The sequence below is a fragment of the Equus caballus genome, chromosome 16, assembly GCF_041296265.1.
Source record: "Equus caballus isolate H_3958 breed thoroughbred chromosome 16, TB-T2T, whole genome shotgun sequence".
Classification (NCBI taxonomy): Eukaryota; Metazoa; Chordata; class Mammalia; order Perissodactyla; family Equidae; genus Equus; species Equus caballus.
Window position 1 is genome coordinate 10,129,622 of NC_091699.1, and position 22,294 is coordinate 10,151,915.

At 53.3% G+C, this 22,294-nt stretch overlaps 1 protein-coding gene across 7 annotated transcripts in view; it reads left to right on the plus strand.

Moving 5' to 3' along the window:
* Positions 1-22,294, plus strand: part of CFAP100 (cilia and flagella associated protein 100) — a 66,018-nt gene that overhangs the window by 19,420 nt on the left and 24,304 nt on the right. For 3 of the 7 annotated variants that reach the window (XM_023619840.2, XM_023619841.2, XM_070238398.1), the window contains exons 3-13: positions 481-558; positions 3,965-4,267; positions 4,442-4,542; positions 5,536-5,728; positions 7,171-7,238; positions 7,314-7,477; positions 7,696-7,776; positions 8,955-9,130; positions 9,478-9,510; positions 9,593-9,719; positions 19,089-19,283. In XM_023619840.2, coding sequence (XP_023475608.2) covers positions 481-558; positions 3,965-4,267; positions 4,442-4,542; positions 5,536-5,728; positions 7,171-7,238; positions 7,314-7,477; positions 7,696-7,776; positions 8,955-9,130; positions 9,478-9,510; positions 9,593-9,719; positions 19,089-19,283 — 1,519 coding nt within the window. The remainder of the gene's footprint in view (positions 1-480; positions 559-3,964; positions 4,268-4,441; positions 4,543-5,535; positions 5,729-7,170; positions 7,239-7,313; positions 7,478-7,695; positions 7,777-8,954; positions 9,131-9,477; positions 9,511-9,592; positions 9,720-19,088; positions 19,284-22,294) is intronic. The other 4 variants (XM_070238401.1, XM_070238402.1, XM_070238399.1 and 1 more) reach the window with 3 other exon arrangements.

The following is a 22,294-nucleotide window of genomic DNA, read 5'->3' on the forward strand; positions in this document are numbered from 1 at the left end:
TGTGCGTATGGGTTAATGAGAGAGCAACTAGGAAATGGGGGTCTGCCTGGTCCATCCCAGCCCCAAGGGACACCGTGGGAGGCTCACAGCAGAAGCCCTGGCTGCCTGGCCAGGAGTCAGACACTTAGGGCCCTTGGGCCCTGAAAATGGTCCTGCACAACTCTTAAGTAACAAATTGAAGGATGTGACAGGGAAGGTACGAAACGCCTCTGTGTGCCAGGCATGTATGCTAGGGACTTTTGTGGCCATTTTCTTGCACAATTCTTACAATTTCCCAGCAAAGTCAGCATGATCATCTCAGGTATGGAAACTGAGGCTCAGAGAAGCCCAGTGACCTGCCAAGCCTGCTCAGCAGGCAGGTGAGGATGCTGGGACTGAAGCCCTGCTGTGTCTGGAGTCTCTCCCCAGCCTGACCCTGTGTGCATAGCTGTCATGAGCTGGCGAGTCACGTGCTGTGGCCTCACTTTTGTGTCTCCCCAGAGAACAGCCTGGAATCCGCAGACAACAGTTCCTCTTCAACCATTGAAGGAAAAAAGAGACATGTGAAAAAAGACAAAGGTAACCCTGGAGTTGGGAGCTGAAGTCCCAGTTGGCAGGAGGGAAACTCTCTCCCTCAGCCCGTCGATGCCTTTAGACCTAGTCTCCAGTGCAAAGGGTGGAGGAAGTGCTTCTGTTTCCATTAGGAACTGGGTTACTGAGACCTGAAATAACAGGAACATAAACAAAATAGGATTTCTTTTTCCTCCAGTAATGGGAAATGTAGGAGGCAGTCCAGGGCTCCATGAGGCTCCATCAACAGCAGCTCTACAAAATCATCCAGGGTCCCAAGTCTTTCTGCTCCAAGATCTTTATCATTAGGGCTTTCAGTCACAAGGTTGCCACATGGTCACAAAATGGCTGCTGCATTTCCAGCCATCGCATCTGATTCCAGACAGGGAGAAGGAGCAAAGGGAAAGGCAAAACTGCCCACCTGCCAACTCCACCATCTCTGGGAAAAGACCCTTCCCAGAAGCCCCACCCAACAATTTCTGCCTACATACCGTTTGTCATGAGGCCATCAATATCTGCAAGGGAGGCTGAGAAGTGTAGCTTTTCAACTAGGCACATGGCTGCCACCTGTTAGGAGAAAGGAGGGTAGGCAGCTAGCTGCATGCCTCTCTCCTCTGAGCCCCTCCTCTGTGCTCCACGCCTTAGCTTCCCTGACTCCCTCCTGGGTCCCGCCGTGCCCCCACCCTCCAGCCCTGTGCTTAGGGTCTGACCCTCCTGCAGAGGTGTGCAGATGTGCGCACATTCCCTGAGCCTGTCTCTCACAGGCCCGGCTGGCAGCCCTCAGCCCGCCTCCACCCCCGATTCCTCTTTCTTTTGATTATGAAAACGCAAGCCTGCTGAAGTAGAGACTAAGTCCAGAGACTCCCGTGCCCGGCACCAGACTGCACAGCAGTCAAGATTTGGCCACCTTCGTCTCATCTAGCCTTGTTCTCTTTTTCTTTTTGGTCTTTGCCAGAGTATTTTAAAGTAAACTCCAGACGGCATTTCATCCCTATGCACCTCAGTGTGCATTTCTCACACAGAGGAATGTTCTCTCACGAGCCACGGTGAAGCTCGCCAGACTTCCCCAATCTTCTCAGAAATGTCTCCCTGCAGAAGCTTCATTCTAATCGGGATTCAGATGGGATGTGAACATCTCCAGTGTCTCTTCATTGAGCACAGCCCTCCCCATGTCCTTTCATTTCCTGTGCCTTGACTAGCTGAGGAATTGTGCCAGTGATGCTGTGGAAGGTCCCCGGGACGTCTGTGTCTGTCTGCGCCTGGCGCTGTCATGGAAACTGGGTCTCTGCTCCCCACATCTCCTTTCATTGGACCTTAACCCTCCGTGCTTGATCGGATCCACGTTCCACTCTGTCCAGAGTCCTTCCCAGGTGGGCCGTGTGCTGTCCACCACCTCTCTGAGGAAGCCGCCTCCGACGGTGCACTGACCATGGCCGTTACTTTCTCTATCTAGCTGCCTCCCTGTCGGCCATGCGGCCACCTGACCGTCGCAGGTTCCCATCGGCCACTCATCCCAGTCTCTTCTACACATGGATGCTTGTGCTGAAGCATGTCACCTCAAGGGGGAGGGGCTGGGTGTCGGCTGGGTTTGGTTTCTCCACGAGGTGTAACTCGTCTACAGTGAAATGCAGAGGTCTCCAGGGTACAGTCTGACAGGTTCTGACACGTGTATTCAACTTTGTAGCCTCCAGTCCATTCCCCACCTAAGACATTTTCATCTGCCCAGAAATTCCCTTTCCCCCAAAGGAAGTCGATGTCCGGCTCTCCCACAGAGTCATCTTACCCGCTCTTGATCCTCGTACAAATGGAGTCATGCGCTGCGCCCTGTCGGTCCTGGCTTCTTCACTCAGCGTCACACCCGTGGGACGCACGGAGCAGGAGGCCCTTCTTCGTTGTCGCTATGTGTCTTCCACTGTGTGCATACGCCAGCAATGCATTTATTCTCTCTAGAGTTGATGAACATTTGGTTTGCTTCCAGTTCTTAGCTATTAAAAATAATACTGCTGTGAATATTCTTGTACACGCCGTTGTGGGGCTGTCAGTGCCTGCCCCCCTGAGTGTGCGGGAAGGAGTGGGGCTGCTGGTCGTAGGTGCATCTTTAGGAGCCACAGCTGAGCAGTTTCCAGACCAATTGTACAGTTCACAGTCCCGCCAACAGGTGTGTGTCCTCTCCAACACTGGCACATTGTCGGTGCTTTTAATGTCACCTGGTCCTTTGGACGTGTCGTAGGCTCTCCCTTCCCCTGGTGTTTCTATGTTCATGGGCCACTGATGACTCTGTGTTGTGAAGTGCCTGATCCTGTCTCATGCCCACTTTTCTATTGGGTTGTCTGTCTCCTTATTTTACTGATTTCTAGGACCTCTTTACATATTCCAGATACAAGTCATTCACCAGTTCTAAGGATGGCAGATACCTTCCCCCATTCTGTGGATCACCTTTTCACTCTCTTAATGAACAAAAGTTCCTAATTTTAATGTAGTTCAATTTACTAATCATTTCCTTATGATTAGTCCTTTTTATTGCCTGTTTTAAAACCCTCTTCTGACCCCCAAGGTCATCAAGATATCCATTCATTGCATCTTCTATGAGTTTTATTTTCATTTCACAATAAGATCTATAAACCATCTCTGACCTGATTGTAACCATCTCTCTGTAGATTCTTTGGATTTTCCGCTATACAATCATGTCATCTTGATATGACATTATTTTCCCCACCTTTCCAATCCTATACTTTTCTTTTTCCTGCCTTCCTGCAACACTGGCCAGAAGTGTTAAGATCGGCATCCAGGCCTTGTTCCTGGTCTCGGGGGGAATGTTCCAGATTTCGCCCAGAGGTTTCCAGTAAATGTCTGTCCTCGCTTTCTGTGGCTGCTGTAACAAATGGTGCACACGCAGGGGCCTCATGCCTGGTTGTGGGGTCAGAAGTGGGAGTGAGTCGCACAGGCACGAATCATGGTAGCCCTGGGCTGCATGTCTTCTGAAGGCTCTGGGGCCAATCTGTTTCCCCTCCTTTCCCTGTGTCCCTTGGCTGGTGGCCCTTCCTCCATCTCCAAAGCCAGTAGTGCAGCATCTTCTAGGCTCCATCTCATCACCCCAACCCTGCTTCTGCCCCTGCTGTTCCCTCTTCTTAGGACTCTTGTGATGACATTGGCCCGTCTGGATAATGCAGGATCATCTCCCATCTCAAGGCCTTAACTTAATCACACCTGCAAAGTCCCCTTTACCATACAAAGGAGCACAGTCACGGGCGTGGGGGGTGGGCCTCAGTCATCCGTGGAGGCCATCACTCAGCTCACCACACCTCCCTTTGTCAGCCAGCGCTGGGAACCTCTCCCTTCCCCCTGGGGGTGGTGGGCAGCAGAACTGGAGTCCTTAGCAGGCTGCACCTCCCAAATTCCTGCCCTGCCTCCCCAGGCCTCAGGGACCTTGCCTGCCCTGCCCCCATGCCCAGCCCCCTGGGAGGCCCATGGAGACTCCTGCAAAACCTAGAGCGCCCACTGCCGCTGCCACTGTCGGCCGGCGCCTCGGCTCCAGAGTCAGCAGACCCCGCCAGCCGGCTCCGCCACTTCCCTCCTCCATGGAGTAGGGTCCTAAAACTAAATGAAAGAGAACCATGGGCCAAGACAGAGCAGATGTCTAGGACACAGGAGGGCTGTGTCCATGAGGCCTCTTTCAGATGCCAGGAACAGAAACTCAAGTCCAACGAGGTTAAACCAGGTGAGTTAATGGAGCTGGAAGGTCCAGGGGTGGACCTCAGGCACAGCTGGATCCAGGAGAACATTTGCCACTTGCTCATGCGTTCACGGAAACTCCGCACTGGCTGGGAGGGCACTGGGACCCCAGAGGCACAGACCACCACTTAGAAGAGCTGGCTGGTCTCTCCCTCCCTAGTGTCCAAGATTGCTCCTGACCGCTCAGCTAATCCTTTCCACATATCTGGGGACGTGGATTTCTTCTTGCTCAGAGATCAGGAACGGAATAAGTCTCGCGCAGTGAGTATTCAGGACCGAGGCCTTCCCCTAGCTCTTTCCTCCCTCACACAGGCAGCAGCCAGATTGCCCTTCTCAGAGGAGCACTTTCCTCAGCTCACTCTCTCACTCTAGAATAGTCAATGACTCACCATTTCCTGCAAAATCAACTCTAAACTCTGCCTGACACTCAGGACTCTGGCCCGTCCCACGGTCTTATCCAGTTTCATCAGCACTGGTCCTGGACCTTCGTCCTGGGGGCCTCCTCGGAGCTGCTGTGGCCACAGGCTCAGCTGCATGCCTCGCCTCTGCTGTCCCCACACAAGATGTCTTCCCTCCTGAGACCCCCGTCCTTCAAGGTCCATCTCAGACCTCAGGGACAGTCTCACCTCCTCCAGGAAACCCCCTAGACTGCACCAGCCTTGCAGTGCCCTCTCATTGGCATTCTTGGAGGCTAGATAAGCGCACAGACATGTACGTGTGTGACGTGCACATGCGTGCCCCTCAGCAATGCCTGGGAGTGGCAAGGCTGCCCTGACCCCTGCCCTTGCCTGCCTGCCCCCAACACGGGCTCTCTGGCCTTCCCAACCCGAGAGTCTGTGCGCCCAGGGCGAGCGCCGCAGCACCCTGCTCAGGGAGGATCACCCGGCTCAGGGAGAATCGCCCAGTGGGCACCCTCCCTGGGAAGCTGCCAGCCCGGGCAGTGCTTCTGGGATACACTCCTGGCCTCTCCCTGAACCGACCCTGTCCACCTCAACCTGGGGCCCCGCGCACAGGACCCCCTGACGCGCGCTCGGCCTCCCTTCCCCGCAGGCGGCCTGGAGCCCGTCTCCCCGCCCGGCTCCGCTTGGCCGCCTCCTCCTCAGCCCCCCACCCTCACACTCTTCCCTCCCGCCCGCGCGAATCCGGGGCCTCGGGGAGCCCCGGAGCCTGGTCCCGGGTTGGGGGCGGGGCGGGGTGGAGAGAACGGCGAGGCTGGCGGGACCCCGCTGACCCGCCGACCCCGCCGGCCCCCAGGAGCGGGAGCGGAAGAAAGCGCTGCGGGTGCACGAGAAGATGACCTACGCGTCCGAGGTGGCGGCCAAGCACACGAGCCTGCGGCGCCAGCTGCAGCTGGAGGACGAGATGGAGGACCTGGCGGCGTGCGCCGAGGCCGAGCAGCTGCGCACCTGCCACGCGCGCGCCGCCTGGAAGCTCTGCATGACCAGAGGTGCCGTCCGCGCCCGCGCCCCGAGGGGCTCCCGCGACGGGGCGGGGCGGGGCTGTGTCTGTGTGCGACCCCTGCCGCCCGGCGTCCCAAGCCCAGTGCCCGTGGATGGCAAATCCAAAGGCCTTTGAACGCCCCGCGCGCCGAGAGACTGCAGCGCGCCGTGCCTGCGGTCCTGGGCAAGCTCCTCCACCCCTGCGCAGGGCGGGTCCTCTCGGGCCGAGGACAGTTCCCGCATCGGGGGCTGTGGGAGTCACCGCTCTGCGCGCGGGAGGAAAAGCCGTGTGACTCAGTGCGCGCCGGTAGCAAATCTGAAGTCCCGGCCACACGCTCACCTCCCGCCCGCCCCGACGGGGACGCCTAAGATCACTGAGCTGGGGAGCGGCCGTCGGGGCCGAGCGTCCTGGGCCCGACGGGACTGCGGGCTCCCTGGTGTGAACAGAAGGTGCAGGCCCCAGCCTCCCCCCGCCGCCCGGCCCGCCTTCGGAGAGGAGCCGGGAGCTCCTAGGGCCCGAGGGGAGCAGCGGGCACCGTCGGCGCGTCTGCCTCCACCCTCCCCTCCTGAGCCCTGGGAGAGGCGGGTGGCGCCGGGAGGCGGGAGGCTGGAGGCTGGACCTAGCGGGTCTGGGCGCAAAAGTCGTCGGTGTCCCAGCTTTAACTTCCAGTGAGGAGCCACGTCTCCTGAGGGCAGAGCTGGCCCCCCGAGGCCAGCCAGGCGGCCGAGCCGGGCTCCCTGCCGAGTGTCCGCACTCAAAACGGGCCTCCTGCACCGCGCCGCGTCCCCGGGAAGGACGGGGCTGGAGGGACGGGGCCGTGCGGCTCCACGGGCCTGTCCGCAGCTGCTGGCTCTCCAGAGCTGGGAGCAGCCAGACCTGCCTCTCCAGAAAGGGCGGGGAAGAGGCCCCGCGGCCCTTGGACCCCGCCGCTGCCTCTCCGCCCGGCTCCGGTGGGTGGTCCGGATGCCCACTCTCCTTTCCTCCCGCCTGGCTTGAACCGGGACCGTGCAGACTCAGCCGGGGCTTAGGGCGCCGCACGCAGAGATCAGGCTGCCCCACTTCTCTCTCCGCCCCTCATTCCGGTCCTGGCCAACTGGCCTTTCGTGGTCAAGCCCAGTTGGGTGAAACTTCCGGGGTGAGGGGTGTCCAGAGTCTCATTCCAGGTGAGAAGCGTGTTGCAGCAAGAGAGGCTCAAGTCAGACATGGAAGGACTTCCCACCTGGTCCCGTCTCCAGCCATGGAGAAGTAACAGAGCAGCAGAGCCTTCTCTGCTTCTGGGGGGACAAAGCGCTCCATCTCCCAGGTCCCTGGAAGGACCCGGGCCTCGCAGCAGAGCACTGCACAGGAGCGGCTGGCTGGCCCCGACCGACCGTGTGCCCAGCCTTCCCGGGGACCCAGGTCTGTCCTGCTGTCGGCGGCCCCCAAGATGCCTCCCTCCTCTCATTGCAGAGAAGACGCTGGGGTCTGAGAGCATCAGCAGCTACATGGGCCAGAGGCGGCAGACATTCCTCATCCAGGTAGGGCGGGCAGCGCCCGCGGGGCGCAGGCGGGCTGGCCCGGCGAGGAGCGTGACCCGCGCCCGTGGCCCTCAGTACGCCCTAGATATGAAGCGGAGGGAGATCCAGCGGCTGGAGGTGCTGGCCACCAAGGAGGAGGCGGCGCTGGAGCGCGCCGAGAGGTCCCTGGAGAACGACGCGGCGCTGTTCGACGAGTTCCTCCGGGAGAACGACCGCAGCTCCGTGCAGGCCCTGAGAGCGTGAGCCCGCGGCCGGGCCAGCTGGCGGGCCGCCTCGCGTCCCCCGGGCCTGTGCAGCCCACCCACCCCTGCCTGGACCCAGCCGGCCGCGCCCCGCCCCCGCCCCCGCCCCCTGCCCCGGGCCCCTAGCAGCTCCCCCACCGCCAGCCCGGCCTGAGGGCGGTGTAGATGCCCCTGTTAGTGTGCGATTGGCTCCCTGCACCCACCCCACCCCCCAGGGCTGAGAAGGAAACCAAAGCAAAGGTGGAGAAAATCATCGAGATCCGAGACCTGACCACCCAGATCATGAATATCAAAAGGTGAGGTCAGGGGCAGGCCCTCTGGCCTAGTGGTTAAGTCCAGTGCACTCTGCGGTGGAGATGCCAGCTTGGCGGGTTCAGACCCTGGTGGAGACCTGCACCACTCATTGATGGCCATATTGTGGTGGGGACCAACATATAAAATAGAGAAAGATTGGCACAGATGTTAGCTCAGGGCCAATCTTCCTCAGCAAAAAAAAAAAGAAAGAAAGAAAGAAAGAAAGAAAGAAAAGAAAAAAGTGAGGTCAGAGGGCAACCTGGACCCTAGGCTGTCCCGCCACTTCTCTCCATCACTTTTCCCGTAACCAAAGGGAGCCCGGCACAACACAAACCTTATCACTTTCCCTCTAAAACCTAAGCCCTGTGGGATACTGCTGCCCAGTTTACAGATGAGGTGACCAAGGCCAGGAGAGTCAGTGACTATCCCAGGGCCACAGCACCAGGAGGCAGGCTCCACCCTGAGAGGGGCAGACAGTCCTGGTCGACTTGCAGCTCAAAAGTCACAGAGGGCTGTCACTCTGGGAACTCTAACCCTCGTCAGTCCTCTGTGGGGCGGCCTTCTTCCCCCAGCACAACTGTTGTCCTCGGCCTGTCCCCCAGAGAACAAGGAGCACCTTGAGCTTGGCCGGGGTGCAGAGGCCGTCCCCTCTGGAGGGACCTCCTGTTACTGAGACCAAAGTGGGTTCCCTCGGGGCGAGTTAAATCAGACTCTCCACCAGAAGTAGTTGTCTTACAAAGTAAAGTGTATTTGCGGCAAATAGGAGACCCTGAGGGATCATTTCAGGAGTCACGTGTCCCCGAACAAAGGGAAGGAGGGACGTTTATTTGGGACGGGGAATGAATATTCTAAAGTGGAGACGTGGGAATCCTCTTGCACAAGCTCAGCTGGAAAACGTGATTCCACGTACACTGCAGGTGATGGCAATCAGGCCCACGCTCCTCCTGGAGAGCTGTAGCCTAAAAATAAGGCAAAGGTCACAGGCGTGGCTCTCGTGGCAAGGCCTGGTCCAGTTCAGGGAGGTTGGTGATGGCATCTCCTGAACATAACAAAAGGAAAACCAATAATTTGGGAAAATAGTTAAATGCTTCCACACCTACCCTTGAGTTCCTCGGGATAACTAGTTGGTGACACTCCCAGCAGGCAGAGCCTGACCTACCTTCTCCCTCCTCAAATCTAGTGAAATCTCCAAATTCGAAGACACACTGCAGCATTACAAGGCCTACAAGGATTTCCTGTACAAGCTGTCGCCCAAGGACTGGCTGGAAGAGCAGAAGTGCTTGGCTCTCAAAAAGGCCAAGGAGAGGGCCGAGGCCTCCAAAGACAGCACTCTGTCCTCCACACTAGGGGACAAAGGTAGCAGAAAGGAGAAGGCAGTTCCCCGGGTCCCCCTCGACCCTGTGCCCAGCTGGCAGGGGCCTCAGAGGTATCCAGGCCACAGGCTAGGCCCCTCCCATACCTGGCAGAGCCCCTGCCAAGGGCAGCAGCTGCCCCCAAGTCACTGTGGCTCAGCTAAAGCGTTCCCTCCGGGAAGAGGGGGTGGCCCAGCTCAAGCCCAAGCGGCTTTCGTCCCAGCGCCGCCCTCCTACAGCTGAGGTGGAGACAGTTGGGAGGGTCCCAGGGAAGCCTGTGCCCCCAAGCAGTGTCCCTGGAGCCTTGGCTCCAGCCAAGGCCATCTGGGACCCCTCCCTTACTTCCTGTAGGTCCAGGGATCAAGGGCAAGACCAGCCCCAGAGGTACGTGGCTGTCCCAGACTGGAGGCTCCCGACGCCCCCCACAGGCCGTGGCATGTAGAAACCATTCCTCTGCTTCCTCCAGACGGGCAGGGCCCAAAGAAGCCCTGGAAGATTCTGCAGGTTATGCGGCTGGGGCAGATGCTGTCCAGCAACGCCAGCCTCCAGTCAGGCAGCCAGTCCAGCGGGACTAGTGGGCTGGAACCCAAAGGGTGAGTAGGTGGGGGGGGGGTGGGGGGGGCGCAGAGGTGGGGGCCCTGGTCAGGAGTGCTCCCCAGTGGTGCCAGGGCAAGGATGCCCAGGATGGGCCCAGGCCCTCAGGGGAGAGTGTGAGGAGGGGCTGCTCCGACCTGGTGGGTCCACTGGCTGACTTAAGCCCTAAAATCAAGACGTTTCCTAAACAAAGGTTTATTTCCGCCTGATTCAGTAAATTTAAGCCTGGGGCGGTCCACTTGGGTGCTAGTGGGACAGTAAATGTGAACGGATGAGGGCAGGTGGCACAGGGAACTGGGCGGCACAGACCCACCATCCGAGGAAGTGCTGGCCCAAGTGACGCGGGCTCAGCGAGCCGAGAGTCGAAAGAAAGATTTCCCGGACTCTCAAGGTCTGGTAGTAGTCCTCTTTTATTCGGAGAATAGCATGGGGACAGGACGCGTGCGCAGTGAAGGGCTGCACCATGCTGAGGGTTAGGGCTAAATTTATAAGGCATGGTGAGTTATTTTTTATCAAAGGAAAGATGATGTAAGAAGTCATTAAAATGGTATCAGTGCAGGTAGGGTCTGGTTACTGTGTGGTCCTATAACTTTGATATGCATCTGGTCATATAGATCGGCATGCAGGCCAGGACGCCTCGGGCTTCTCTCCGTGGGGCAGCCTTGATCCACATCCTATAGTCCCCCCTTTGGCCCCAAAATCCTTTGGGGATATGGACGATGGTCAATCTCCTGTAACTACTTCCGGCTGTACAAGGTCACAGAGGTGTCCCTAAATGGGGCCATGGGGGTACAGGCAGGAAGTTCAGTGAACCAGACGGTTGCACTTGCAGAGTCCAAGGCTGACAAGGTCTACAGATCATCGGGAAATGAGAGAATCACTTGACGAGAAGTGATCCAGGAGGTAAAACTTAGTTGACATGTGGAAGACAAACAATGAAGTAGACAACAAATTATAGTAAGAAATACAAGCAATATAATTAACCCAATGAATAAAACTTTGATAGTAGTCCAGAGACCAAGACCTGACCAGGAGTTCAATCAATCATTTAGAGATAGGGTAGGGTCAGACGAGGATTTAATTTGGTGGCTCATATCAGATAGGAAGCCAGAGATATTTTGATGGTAGGCAGGAATATAGACACAACATTCAGTTTTTATAATGGCACAAGTGCCCCCTGTGCTGCTGTCAAGACATCCAGTGCCAATCAGTTTTGGGGGACCACCTTACGCATTTGGGATACTTCTAAATCAAGCAGTGAAAGGCTATGTTGCATATTATTTAATGCCTTCATGGTAAATTTGTTTAGGGCTTCCATGTGCCAGATGACACTTTTGATTTCTAGTTGGGGAAGGAAAATTGAGGCAAGGTGGTCATGCCGGTGGGAGACAGAGCAGGTCCAGCGCTGTTGCAGGTTGGGTAGGTTAGCAGGAGGAGATACAGTAAATGTAGTTCTACCTTGCATCCAGACAAAGCCTAGGGTGCATCGTCCAATCCATCCAGGTGACAGCCAAGGCCATAAGTTGGAGCCACATAACCATTGAGTGCCAGTAGGAGTAACCAACATATGCTGGGCCATCTATTCCAGTCAGTCCCAAACCAATCACTATTTTTTAAGGCTATGATATGAGAGCACATATGACAGGGAATTTGTCCCATAAGTCAGATGCTATCAGGCCACGTATCACAGGTGTGATTGGTTTGTTCCCAACATAGAGTGGCCTTTTGACTGAGTTGACCACTAGTAGGAGTGAGCCAAATGTATTCATCCCAAATTTGCTATAGTCCATCCTGTGTATTGATAGGTTGGGGACTTAACCTTAGGAACTCGTTGTTTATGATCCACCTGTGACACGGCAAATCTAGTTAGTATTTGGGCAGTAGAGTTGAAGGAAAAGGTTTGATTGTGGCCAGGGAGCTCCCAGGTGTCAGAGACGGATGGCCACAAGGAGACATTATGATTAGTAACAGATGAATCTTGCAGAAGAGAAGAGCTAGAATCTAATACCCATGAATGTGTACTATAGCTCCTACTGAAACATAATTTTTCTCTCTAAAATCACCCTCACTTTTTTACAAAATATAGCCAAGTTAAGATTAACTGGTTTGCAAAATAAGTGTAGTTTCAATAAATCTTGGTCCAACTATTTACATAAGAGTAGCAAGAATAACAATTAATCATATAGGCTCTTTTAAATCTGCTTTGCTGGAATTTTTTATGAGGAATCTCAGATTGAACTTTAAAGGCCCCTTGAGGCCAGGAAAGCCAAGCCGAGGACTTGTCATCAAGATTTTGCTTGCAATACCTACAGATTTGGGTGGATTCCTCTGTTCTCAAGGTCCCCCAAAACATTTTGAGGTTCCAGGCACCTGCCAGATAAGTGACCTTCCTTACTTACCAGGTAAGATTGCTGGAATTCCTGTAAACAAGGTACCAGGCCAGTATTTCCAGGTGGCTTTATTCCAGAAAGTCAACCTTATTCCTCATGGGCTGTATTGTCATATCTGAGTCTGTATGTTTCTCTCAAATATGACACTCCAGTCAAAGCCTTGGTTATATAACCAATGTTTCCAAATATATCCTGTTATAAGGAGAACAGATTCTTATTGAACTTATGCAAATAACTATATTGCCATGAAAATAACCATACTCACTCACTAATTTTCCAAATTCTGGAGAGATGAGGCAGGAAGAAAAAGATAAATGTTTCAGTTCTGCTCACAAAGGTGTAATTTCACCAAGTTGCTATAAGTCATAGTTAAGAGAAAACAGAAAAAGATTTCCTTAAATCTGAGAAAACAAAATGAAACATCAAAAAATCAACAATATTTCAAACAAAAGTCATATAAATTACAATCATCCTCATCAGTTCATACAGCCCTGTGTAATTGATTCTTGAGCTTAATCTTCTGTTAGCAGTTTTATGAAGTCATCAGTTTCTCTGTTAGAGTTCTGTAATTTCTTACCCAGTTCAGTTTTACGATCTGAAAGTTTATCAGAAACCTGTATTCTAGAATCCTGTGTCAGAATCCTTTCCATGAATTTCTCTGAAAATGAAACATATTTGCAAAAGCAAAAAGCATCAGAGTAAAATAGCAACTATCTGCAAGTGACAAAAGACTCAAAAGGGCAATTGACAAAGAAACTTGGCTACTTCTGTGACACACAACACTTCAAGATAATAACTAGAATTATGGGTGATGACCAGGACAGATCAGAATTTTAGGAATATTACATAATTTCAAAACGTTTGTATCAATAGCATTTATCCACATAATACCACCTAAGAAGGCTTATCATCACTTGTTTGACAATGTTTCCCATGTAATTTAACATACCAAATAAGCCTAATAAGTTTAGTATCTTCTTCTTTATAGGAAGAGAAAGAGAGAATAAATTTATTTGAGAAGTCTCAAGGGCCCTCTGAAAGTCCTCAGAGAAATTCTCTTCCTTCTTCCAGGTCAAAAGGAAGCCTTTATTCAGGCCTTGAATTTTTTTTGTGGGGAGGCTTTCCAAAAATATCAAAAGGTTTTAAAACACTTGTTCAGATAGGAAACAATGCTCACTGCAAAACATGCTCAGTTATCTATTCAAAATGACAACAAAAACAGTCAAAAAATCTTGAGAGACCTACTTCAGTCCTTCTGAACATAGGAAATTATCTTAACAAAACATAGATCTCTATCTTTTAGGTAGACTTACTCAAACTTAAATAAGCTTTCAGTTACCAAAGATTAATTTATATCATGTTAACTTGAAGGACATTTGGGTTAATTTCTATTACGTTTAGAATTTATGTAAGTGCTTACTTTAAGCCAATTAAACAAAGCTCTTAATTTTGGCTATACCATCCGGAGGTAAAATATCGTACATATATAACATACGTATAGGCACACTTACAAAGTCTCCACAGCTATTGTTTTAAAAATTACTGCCATGACTCAGGTACAGTAATACAAAGTTCACCAGTTATGAACCCAAATTTTGTTTTGAGCCTTTTTACTAATATTTGTGGAGAAGACACTTAAGATGCTAGATTTTTTTGGCAAGGGCACGCTTATGGCTGTTTTTTCCTTTTTCCTTTTTCTTTCCTCAGTCTTAGGAATTAGTGGTGGGGCTAGATAAAAGTTTCTGGAGAGGCTACATGATAATCCTTTTTGAGATAAGGGAACTGGGTAGAACCTGAACCGCCTCTAGAGCTGCATTTCCAGTCTTACAAGGATTTTCTAAGGACACTTGTTCTTGGTTTCTCAGAAATTGGGCTGTGACTCCAGTGACGTTATGGGTTGACCTACCTGTCCAGCTATATCATAAAGGCACAGAGAAACCACTCAGGTTTTCTCTCAGATGGAGTTTCTGAGGCATAACCCATCCAGCTGAAAGTGTTTCTTTCCAATTAGTCAGAATGCACCCGAGGGGTGAGTCTCTGGGGATGCTTGGGGCACTCCCCATGGCGGCAAAGCACCATCAGTGTCTGACTGACAGCGGGCTGGAGAAGGGTGCAGAGCCCGACTGTGAGTGCCAACATAGTTACAAGATGTATTCAAGTCCCACTCAGCCGGGGCGTTTAGTCCCTGAGCCAGCACAAGCTGAGCTAAGGAGGAAGGAGGCAAAGGCCTGGAGCTGGCTGGGGGCTGGGGCTCTCAGTGCCAGGGTTAAGTCCCTGGCAAAAGGGTATCAAGTTGTCAATTTTACAGAAGGTCCAGGTTCTGCTCAGGTCCAGCCTGAACTTAAGCTCAACTTGGTGACAACAGAGGAGGTGACGAATGAGACAGACAAAGAAAGGAAAAGAGGGGATCAGGCCTCACCCTCATGGCCTCTTCCCAACGATTATCAAGATAAGGGTCTGTTGCCCGCAGCCACAAAGGGCAAGGAATGACAGGCACCTCCAAGGCTACTTGGTTCTTTAAGCAATCAGAGTTTATTGATAAAGGGAAACAGAACGAGGAGCAGGGATAAAGGGGAACAACAAATCAGTGCTTACAACATCCACACCACAATCAGCTGGGGAAGTCCCGATAGTTTGTACGGCGGGCAGGATGCCGGTTGTCCGGGTCTGAGGTAAAGCATCCTCTGCTCAGTGAGACTCCCAATTGTTCTGTGCCTGGGACTCCCTTTTATCCTAAGGTTTCTCTGGGTTCTGACTCAGGGTTTCAGACATTTGGATATTTTGAGTCATTTCTTCTTGTTCCCATGGATGGGGTGCTTCTATCTTTTTTGTTCCCATGGATGGGATGTTTCTAAAATCCAGCCAGGTGCCCATCGGGGTGGCCAGCCCAGACAAGGAACATGACGCAGGACATAGTCTTTGTAACTTGTGCCTTAGAGTCAGGGCCGAAGTGGCATCTTTGGCCCCGAGCCCAGACACATTCCTTCAAGTAGGGCCCAGGCGCAGTGTCCTTGGAAGGCGGGGAGGTCAATGACTACAGGGTCACACAGCAGTTCCTGTGCTGGGGCACACAACCCCAGCAGGCCAGTTCACAGAATAAATCACAGGCCTCCTATCCTCATAACTGACTCAGTAGGCACCTAAAATACTCAACAGGTTAACCGCCAAGAGAGGGCACCCCACTTAGGTTCCCGGGGGTGATCAGGCCCGGAAACCAGGGTGGGGCTCCCAGTGGTGGACCCTTTGACTCTTGAAAGATTTCTTCGTATCTTCGTTGCAAAGCTCAAAAGGAGTCCAAAATGGCGACTAACTTTAAATTATCCCAGGTTATCTTGCCAGCTACTTACAGTTATCTCCATTTTTAGGGGGCCTTTCCCAGGTAGCCACAACAAGGTAATTTCTAAAGATAGTTTGTTAGAATCACTGAGAAACTCAGTCCCCAAACAGCCAATTTTAAGTTATATACCGACACAGACACAGACACACAGAAAAACCAGACACCAGTGAACTAGTTCTCAGGTTCAGGGTAGAAAGTCCTACAACTGTTCCCACCCTGAGTGCACGCCCAGACAGTCCCATTGGACCCCAGATGACCCTGCTGTAAGCGGAAGGACCCCAGATAAAGGGGAAGCTAGACACATGCGACAAACCACTCTGAGGCCAGGATCTTGATTCAGGGCCATGGATGCTTGAATATGAGGAATTCAGACCATTTTCCCAGGAGGCGGCGAAAGAAGTCCAGCTGAAAAATACTATTAGAATTTAGGGTGCCATTCATGGGCCATTCATTGTTCCTCATTCAGAGTGTATTCAGGCCAAACAGTATTACAGTAAAAAAGTCTTTTTTTTCTTTAGATCTTGTAGATCAAATTTTGCCGAGTTATTTAAAAGGCAACCGAAAGGTGAGTCCTTAGGAGTGGAATTAGAAGTTCCCGTGGTCCCAGGATGCAAAAAGACAAAAGAAGAGAGATGAAAGAAAAGGGTCCATTACCTTGAAAATCCCTCCAGAACCTAGGGCAGCGTCCTACCTATTGTTCCTTCTGTAGGATTCCTATTGCAAGGGGTGATGGGGGCGTCCCCCTGCACTGCATCCCTGTATACCTTCCATATTCTGCCTGGCAGTAATAGGTGCCTGGTGAATGGTCCCAGAGGTAAAAGAAGAATAGAGAAAAACTGAAGAATTTTCCACCGGTCTAGGGGATATTCTACCCAGTTGTGTCCTGGAGCCGTTCTCCCACGAGGAGGTTCCCATACTCAACCAAACGTTAGAGTTCGGTACTTTCCTTGAACCAGAGTCCTGATTGGGACTTTCCCACGGTTCAGAGTGTGGTCAGGAGCCATAGGGAGGGATTCCAATCCAGCCTGAGGAAAAGAAATCTTCCACAGGAGTCTTGGAGATTGGCGACCATCCTAATGACTTAAGTGGCCGGCCCATGCCCACGTAAAATTTATACATTAGAGATAGAGTCAGGAAGGAATGGATTAATTCATTCTCCATCACCCTCAGGCTTAAGGTACTGGTTCTCTTGGGGCTGAATGCCACGGTTTGCCCCATAGAGTAGCCATGGGCAGCAAATGTGGATTCATACTGCTGTCCAAAAAGGTTCCTGATGGAGACGTGAATTTACATCCATCCTTGAAAAAGAGGATGGCACAAAGAAGAAAAGGGCACTTACCAGAACTTCAGCTCACAAGGCAGTGAAGCAAGATCCCTGTACGGGCCACCAGAAGAAATGATGTGGGCTCGGCAGGCTGAGGAGTTGAAAGAAAGATATCTCGAATTCTCAAGATCTGGTATTAGTGCTCCTTTATTTAGAGAATAGCATGGGGACAGGGCCCATGGGCAGTGAAGAGCTGCAGCACGGGGACAGGGCCCGTGGGCAGTGACAAGCTGCCATGTGTTGAGGGTTAGGGCTAAGTTTATAAGGCCTAGATATGTGAGTTATTTTTACTAGAAAAGGAAAGATCATGTAACAAGTCGTTAAAATGGTCAGTGCAGGCAGCGTCTGGTTACTGTGTGGTCGTGTAACTTTAGACACGAATCAGGTCATAGGTCCTGCAGGCCACGATGCCTTGGGCTTCTCTCCCGGGGGCAGCCTTGATCCACAGCACAGGGACCAGAGCCCCAGAGCCTTCAAAAGAAGCAGGAAGTCCGGGTTTCATATAAAATTACCCAGATTCAAGTGTGACAGTTACTTTTAAATCTTTTTAAAAACATGATGAGGGACACATAGAAACCCCAAACAGACCTGTGCACCAGTGCGAAGCTGTCCCCTCCACCCCGCTTACAAATCCCTCGGCCTACCAGGCCAGAGCCGCCTCCGCTCCCCCAGTAACTGGGTCACCACCAGTTTCTCCTCCTCCACTGAAAATGGTTTTAATTTAATTTTGGGGTAGATAATGCATTCACAAAAATCACAACTCTATAGAAAGGTGCAAACTGAGAAGACTTGACCCCCCCCCCCCCCCCCCCCCCGCGCCCCCCACCCCGGCACTCCTTCCCGCCCCTCCCCACCCAGACTGCTGGCCTCAGGCTGTGGGGGCGCAGGGGAGGGGGGCCTGGTTATCTTCTGCAAACCCTTCCAGCCCTTTTTATGCAAATAAGAGGTTGGACCTTTGAAGTTGATGTTTTGTAGGTCAAAAGAGACCCGGTGTGTCCCTAGGATTTGAGCTCAGTAGGAGCAAAGGCGGTTTTCTGTGACCATCCTTTGACTGGGAGCTGAGCCCGCAATATAGCCGTGGTGCTGCCCTTCTCAGCCAGGGTTCCAGCTCCCCCGGGGCCCCTTGGTGCCTCCAGGTGGCAGCGATATTCACAGTATGTGAACATGGCGAAGGCTCTGACCGCAGGCCCAGATGGCCAGTGGGCACTGGCTGTCACAGTGCCAGGGCCGCTGCCAGAGCGCTGACTTGTTGCTGGAGTCTAGACTCCCTGGGAGCCTGGCAGAGAGAGAGACTGATTGGCTCCTGCGATTGCGGGGCTGCAAGTCCACAGTCTGGGGCAGCAGGCAGCTGGAGGGCCAGAGAAGAGCTGCCGCTGTGCGAGTCCGAAGGCAGTCCACTGGCAGAAGGCCCTTTTCTCCCGGCAGGTCAGTCTTTTCTGTTCAGGCCTTCAGCTGATCGGATGTGGTACACCCACGAGATAAAGGGTCACCTGCTTGACTCTGAGTCTACTGATGTAATTGTTAATGTCACCTAAAACCCCCTTCATGGAAACATCAAGAATGTCTGACCTAGCCAAGCTATCACAGCAACTCCGCCGTCCCAGGGGTTCAGGGCTGGATCTGCTGGCCCTGTGGAATGGTCTCAGCGCCTGACACTCCACCATCGCCCGGAGGCTCCTGCGGAGGGCCAGGCTTTCTTCTGGGGGCAGGTTCCAGCTCCAGTGACTGCTGCCCCTGCCGACGGAAATAATCCATAACCAATCTATAAATGAAGATTTGGGAGAGTTTGTTCTGAGCTAAAATGTGAGAACCATGGCCCGGGGCCTTTCTTCCCGAAGGAAGAGAGGGCACCAAAGAAGTGGGGTGCACAGAGTGGTTACAGACCCCCGAACAGGATGTTTCACATATGATTGAAATGTCCCTCCCACAATAGTCGCGAGACTGCTCTGTCCACACAGCGATTGATGGAAACAGCAGGTAGGTCTGCTGTCTCAGTGACCACAGCAGGAAGCAAGTTTGTTGTCTCGAGCTGGGTGGTCACAGGTGAGCGCAGCAATCAGTTCCTAGCCTAAGGAAAGATGCTTAATCCTTAAGGAAATGCCAACGTTGGGAGGTGGAGGGAAGTTGCACCATTATCTTAAGGGCATTTGTTCTTGCCATAGGAAATGTTTAAAGCAGATATACAATGCGTGCTCAATGGCCACGGTCAGGCTCTTTTGGAAAAACAAGGTCAGGCCGAATTAGGTTTACACCAAATGGCTTCCTCATGTACTCCAATATCTCCTACTGCTTGCCATTTCTATTTGTCACCCTGTAGCTCCTCCAGCACCCACTGGACAGCCAAGGACCTCTCAAACATCTTCTGGATTTCTTCCCGCAGTGCCGCTGAGAACACCCTGTCTTCTCCAGCCGTGATGAGTGCCACAGGACAGACCTCCTCCTGCCCCCAGCCAGCCTCCACCCCGTCATCTCACTCCTCCAGCTCAGCCCGCCAAGCCCTAGCATGTGACAGGCAAGGAAACAGGCACAGCCAGGTGGAGTCGGAACCCTGGGCTCTGGCTCCAGAGTCCACCCTCGGGTCCGGGCCTGCAGAGGCCGCGAAGTTTTGGCAAAGCTGATCAGACTTAGGTCTTTTAGTTTTACTTGTTTACTTCTTTTCTTTTACTTTACTTTTGTTTTTACTTCTTTTACTTTTTCTCTTATGTTGAGAAGTTATCGACATATCACAAAATGAACACATCTGGAGTGAACACTTGCATTTTTACACACCTATATCCCCGTGTAAGCACACCCAGACCAGATGTAGAATGTTCCCAGTGCCCAGAACGGTCTCATGCCCGCTCCCAGGCAGCCCCACCCCAGGAGGGTGACCACGGTTTGGGCCCCTCTTTCTGGGCTCTTTCTGGGCTCTGAGACTTGAGGCCCTGAGAAGCACGGAGGGAGCCCTTGGCTCTGCCTTCACTCATGCCCACTACCCGGCCGCCCAGCCTCTTCCTACCGTTGCTCTTCGTCCCCACTGTGTGAAGAAGCCCCCATCTCTGTCCTTGCTCCTCTTGGGGCCATCGGGGTGGTTTCGCACCATGGCTGTTGTGCCTGAAGCTGTGGCACAGTCCTGTCCCCGTGTGTGAGCACTGTCCTGGGCCCGAGCGCTGTTGGTGTCAGAGCAGGGGTGGGATCGCGGGCACATGGGCGCGCGCACGTGTAGCTTCAGTAGCTGCTGATGAACGTTCCCCGCGGGGACTGCCCCGTGCTGTACTCCCGCCGCAGCCGGAGAGCTCCAGCTGCCCCACAGCCTCCGCACACCACGGCATCGCAATCCCTTCATTTCAGGATGCCGGCAGGGTGGTTTGAAAACCGTGTGTTGGTAGAAAATTTGAGGCTCAGTGAGGCCCAGAGATCAGAAGACAACGCCCGGTGAAAAGGTGGTTTGTGACTCGCAGCCCCAGAGAAGGGGCCCGCCAGCTGGCCAGCCCGAGGGGGAGCACCCAGGTGGTCAGGAGGCTGAGGCGGGGGCTGTGGGCGGAGCCCCTGCTGTGGTTTCCGCGGGAAGGAGCAGTGAAGCAGCAAACAGGCCTAGGACTAGCTGGTCTGAGTGACTTCCGGGCTCCGCACGGAGTTATCTGGTGGCCTGAGGGTGAGCTTGGGTGTGGGTTCAGGATTGGTTGGTTTGTGTTTGAAAGGCATGTTCAAAGACTTGTCTGCCACTCTCTCTAGGAATCATCCAGCCCTGGAAGGGACATCTCTCCAGGGTCAGCACGGCCCCAGGCGTCAAAACATCAGACCCCCGGGCCGGCTCAGGGCGTACTGGTTAAGCTTGGCGTACTCCGCTTTGGTGGCCCTGGTTTGCCGGTTTAGTTCTGGGGTGCAGACCTACACCACTCATCAGCGGCCATGCTATGGCAGCAGCCCAAATAAAACAGGAAGACTGGCACAGGTGTTAGCTCAGGGCCAATCTTCCTCAGCCAAAAAACACATCAAAACCCAGACAAGGTTAATATGGGGGTGGAGTGGTGTCTCATTGTGGTTTTAATGACATTTTCATGATGACAAATATGATGGCCATTCGGATATCCTTTGTGAAGCATCTGTTCAATTTTGTCTGTTCTTTGGATCATTGGCCTTTTTCTTCTGATTTTCTCTTAGTTCTCTCTATTCTGGAGGCCCGTCCTTTTTGAAATAAGCATAGTAGGACTATCTTCACCCCCTCTGCATCCTGCCTTGTTGAAGTTCTCTCTCCAGCCTCTTGAAGTTATCTTTAGAGTCCGGTGTACCAATCTTTGCTTTTATGATTGCTGCATTTTGCATCCTACTTAAGAAATCTTTCCCCAAGTCACTAAAATATTCTCCTATGCTTCCTTCTGGAAGCTTTACGGTTGATCAGCTTGGATGAGGCTGCTGATGCTGGTGAGGATGGGAGGGTGGGTGGCCCAGGGCTCAGGGCCTCCCCTCCCTTTCTCCTCCAGCGCCCCCCACCTCTCTCCTCTCTCTCTCCCCTCCCTCTCCTTCATGGGCTTTGTATCTTCTGCTCATCCTTTAGGTGCTCCGTGCTCTGTCCTTCCTTCTCTATGACGGCCTGGCCACCTGCTCCCATGGCTCTGTCCTCTCTTCTTCCTGAGCTCCACATGCATATGGGCGTCCCTCTTAGGTGCTCTGCACACTCAGACTCCCGTGCCCAGAACTGATGCTTCTTGTGCTAGAAGGGGACCCGAGCATGACCAGTTTCCAAGCTCACATGCATCTTCAGGCACCACGGGCATGCCTGTGGAGAAGACCAACCACCATCAGTGGGCCAGACTGCTGCAGCAGGCTAACTCGGATCTCTGCTAGCCCTGCCGGTGGGAACTGTTATTTCCAGTTCAGTGTTGAAAGGAGGCTCCAAGAGCTTAGAAATGCATGCTTACTCTGCCTAGGCTGCCCCTCAGCCCTGGAGCTCCCACCGCCAGGTCCTGTGTTGGGACAGTCCCCAGCCAGCAGCACCTGCATGTCCAGGGCAGGGGCCCAGGCTGGAGCAGGCAGGCGGGGCGGTCACACATGTTCGGATGTCGGCCTTGGTCAGGTCCCCACCCAGTGGGGCCTTCCGGGGCACATGCTTTGTGCTCAAAGACCACACAGCCTTTCCCGTGCCCCTGTGGGCTGGCCTGGGACGGTACCCACCCCTGTGGGGTGCTCGGGGTCAGTCACAGGTGGCCATGAGCGTCACAACAGCTGTGAGTGGGGCCATCAAGGACAAGGGCCAGGGCCAAAACTAGACAGGGAGGTGGGCAGAGGAGGCCTGAAAGTGGCTCTTAGAAAAAGAATGGTAAACGGGCAGGGGCACCCCAGCAGTGGGAGCTGCAGGGGCAAAGGCCCTCAGGGAGGGACGGTACTGGGGCAAGCAGAGTAGCCTTGGGCGGTGGGGAGGCCGGGGCTGAGAGGTCACTGGCCACAGGCTCTTGTGGGAGGCCAAACTTTATTCTAACTGGAGTGAGAAGAGCTAACTGAAGTTTGAAACTATCCCCTGGCTGCTGTGTGACAGCTGGGGGG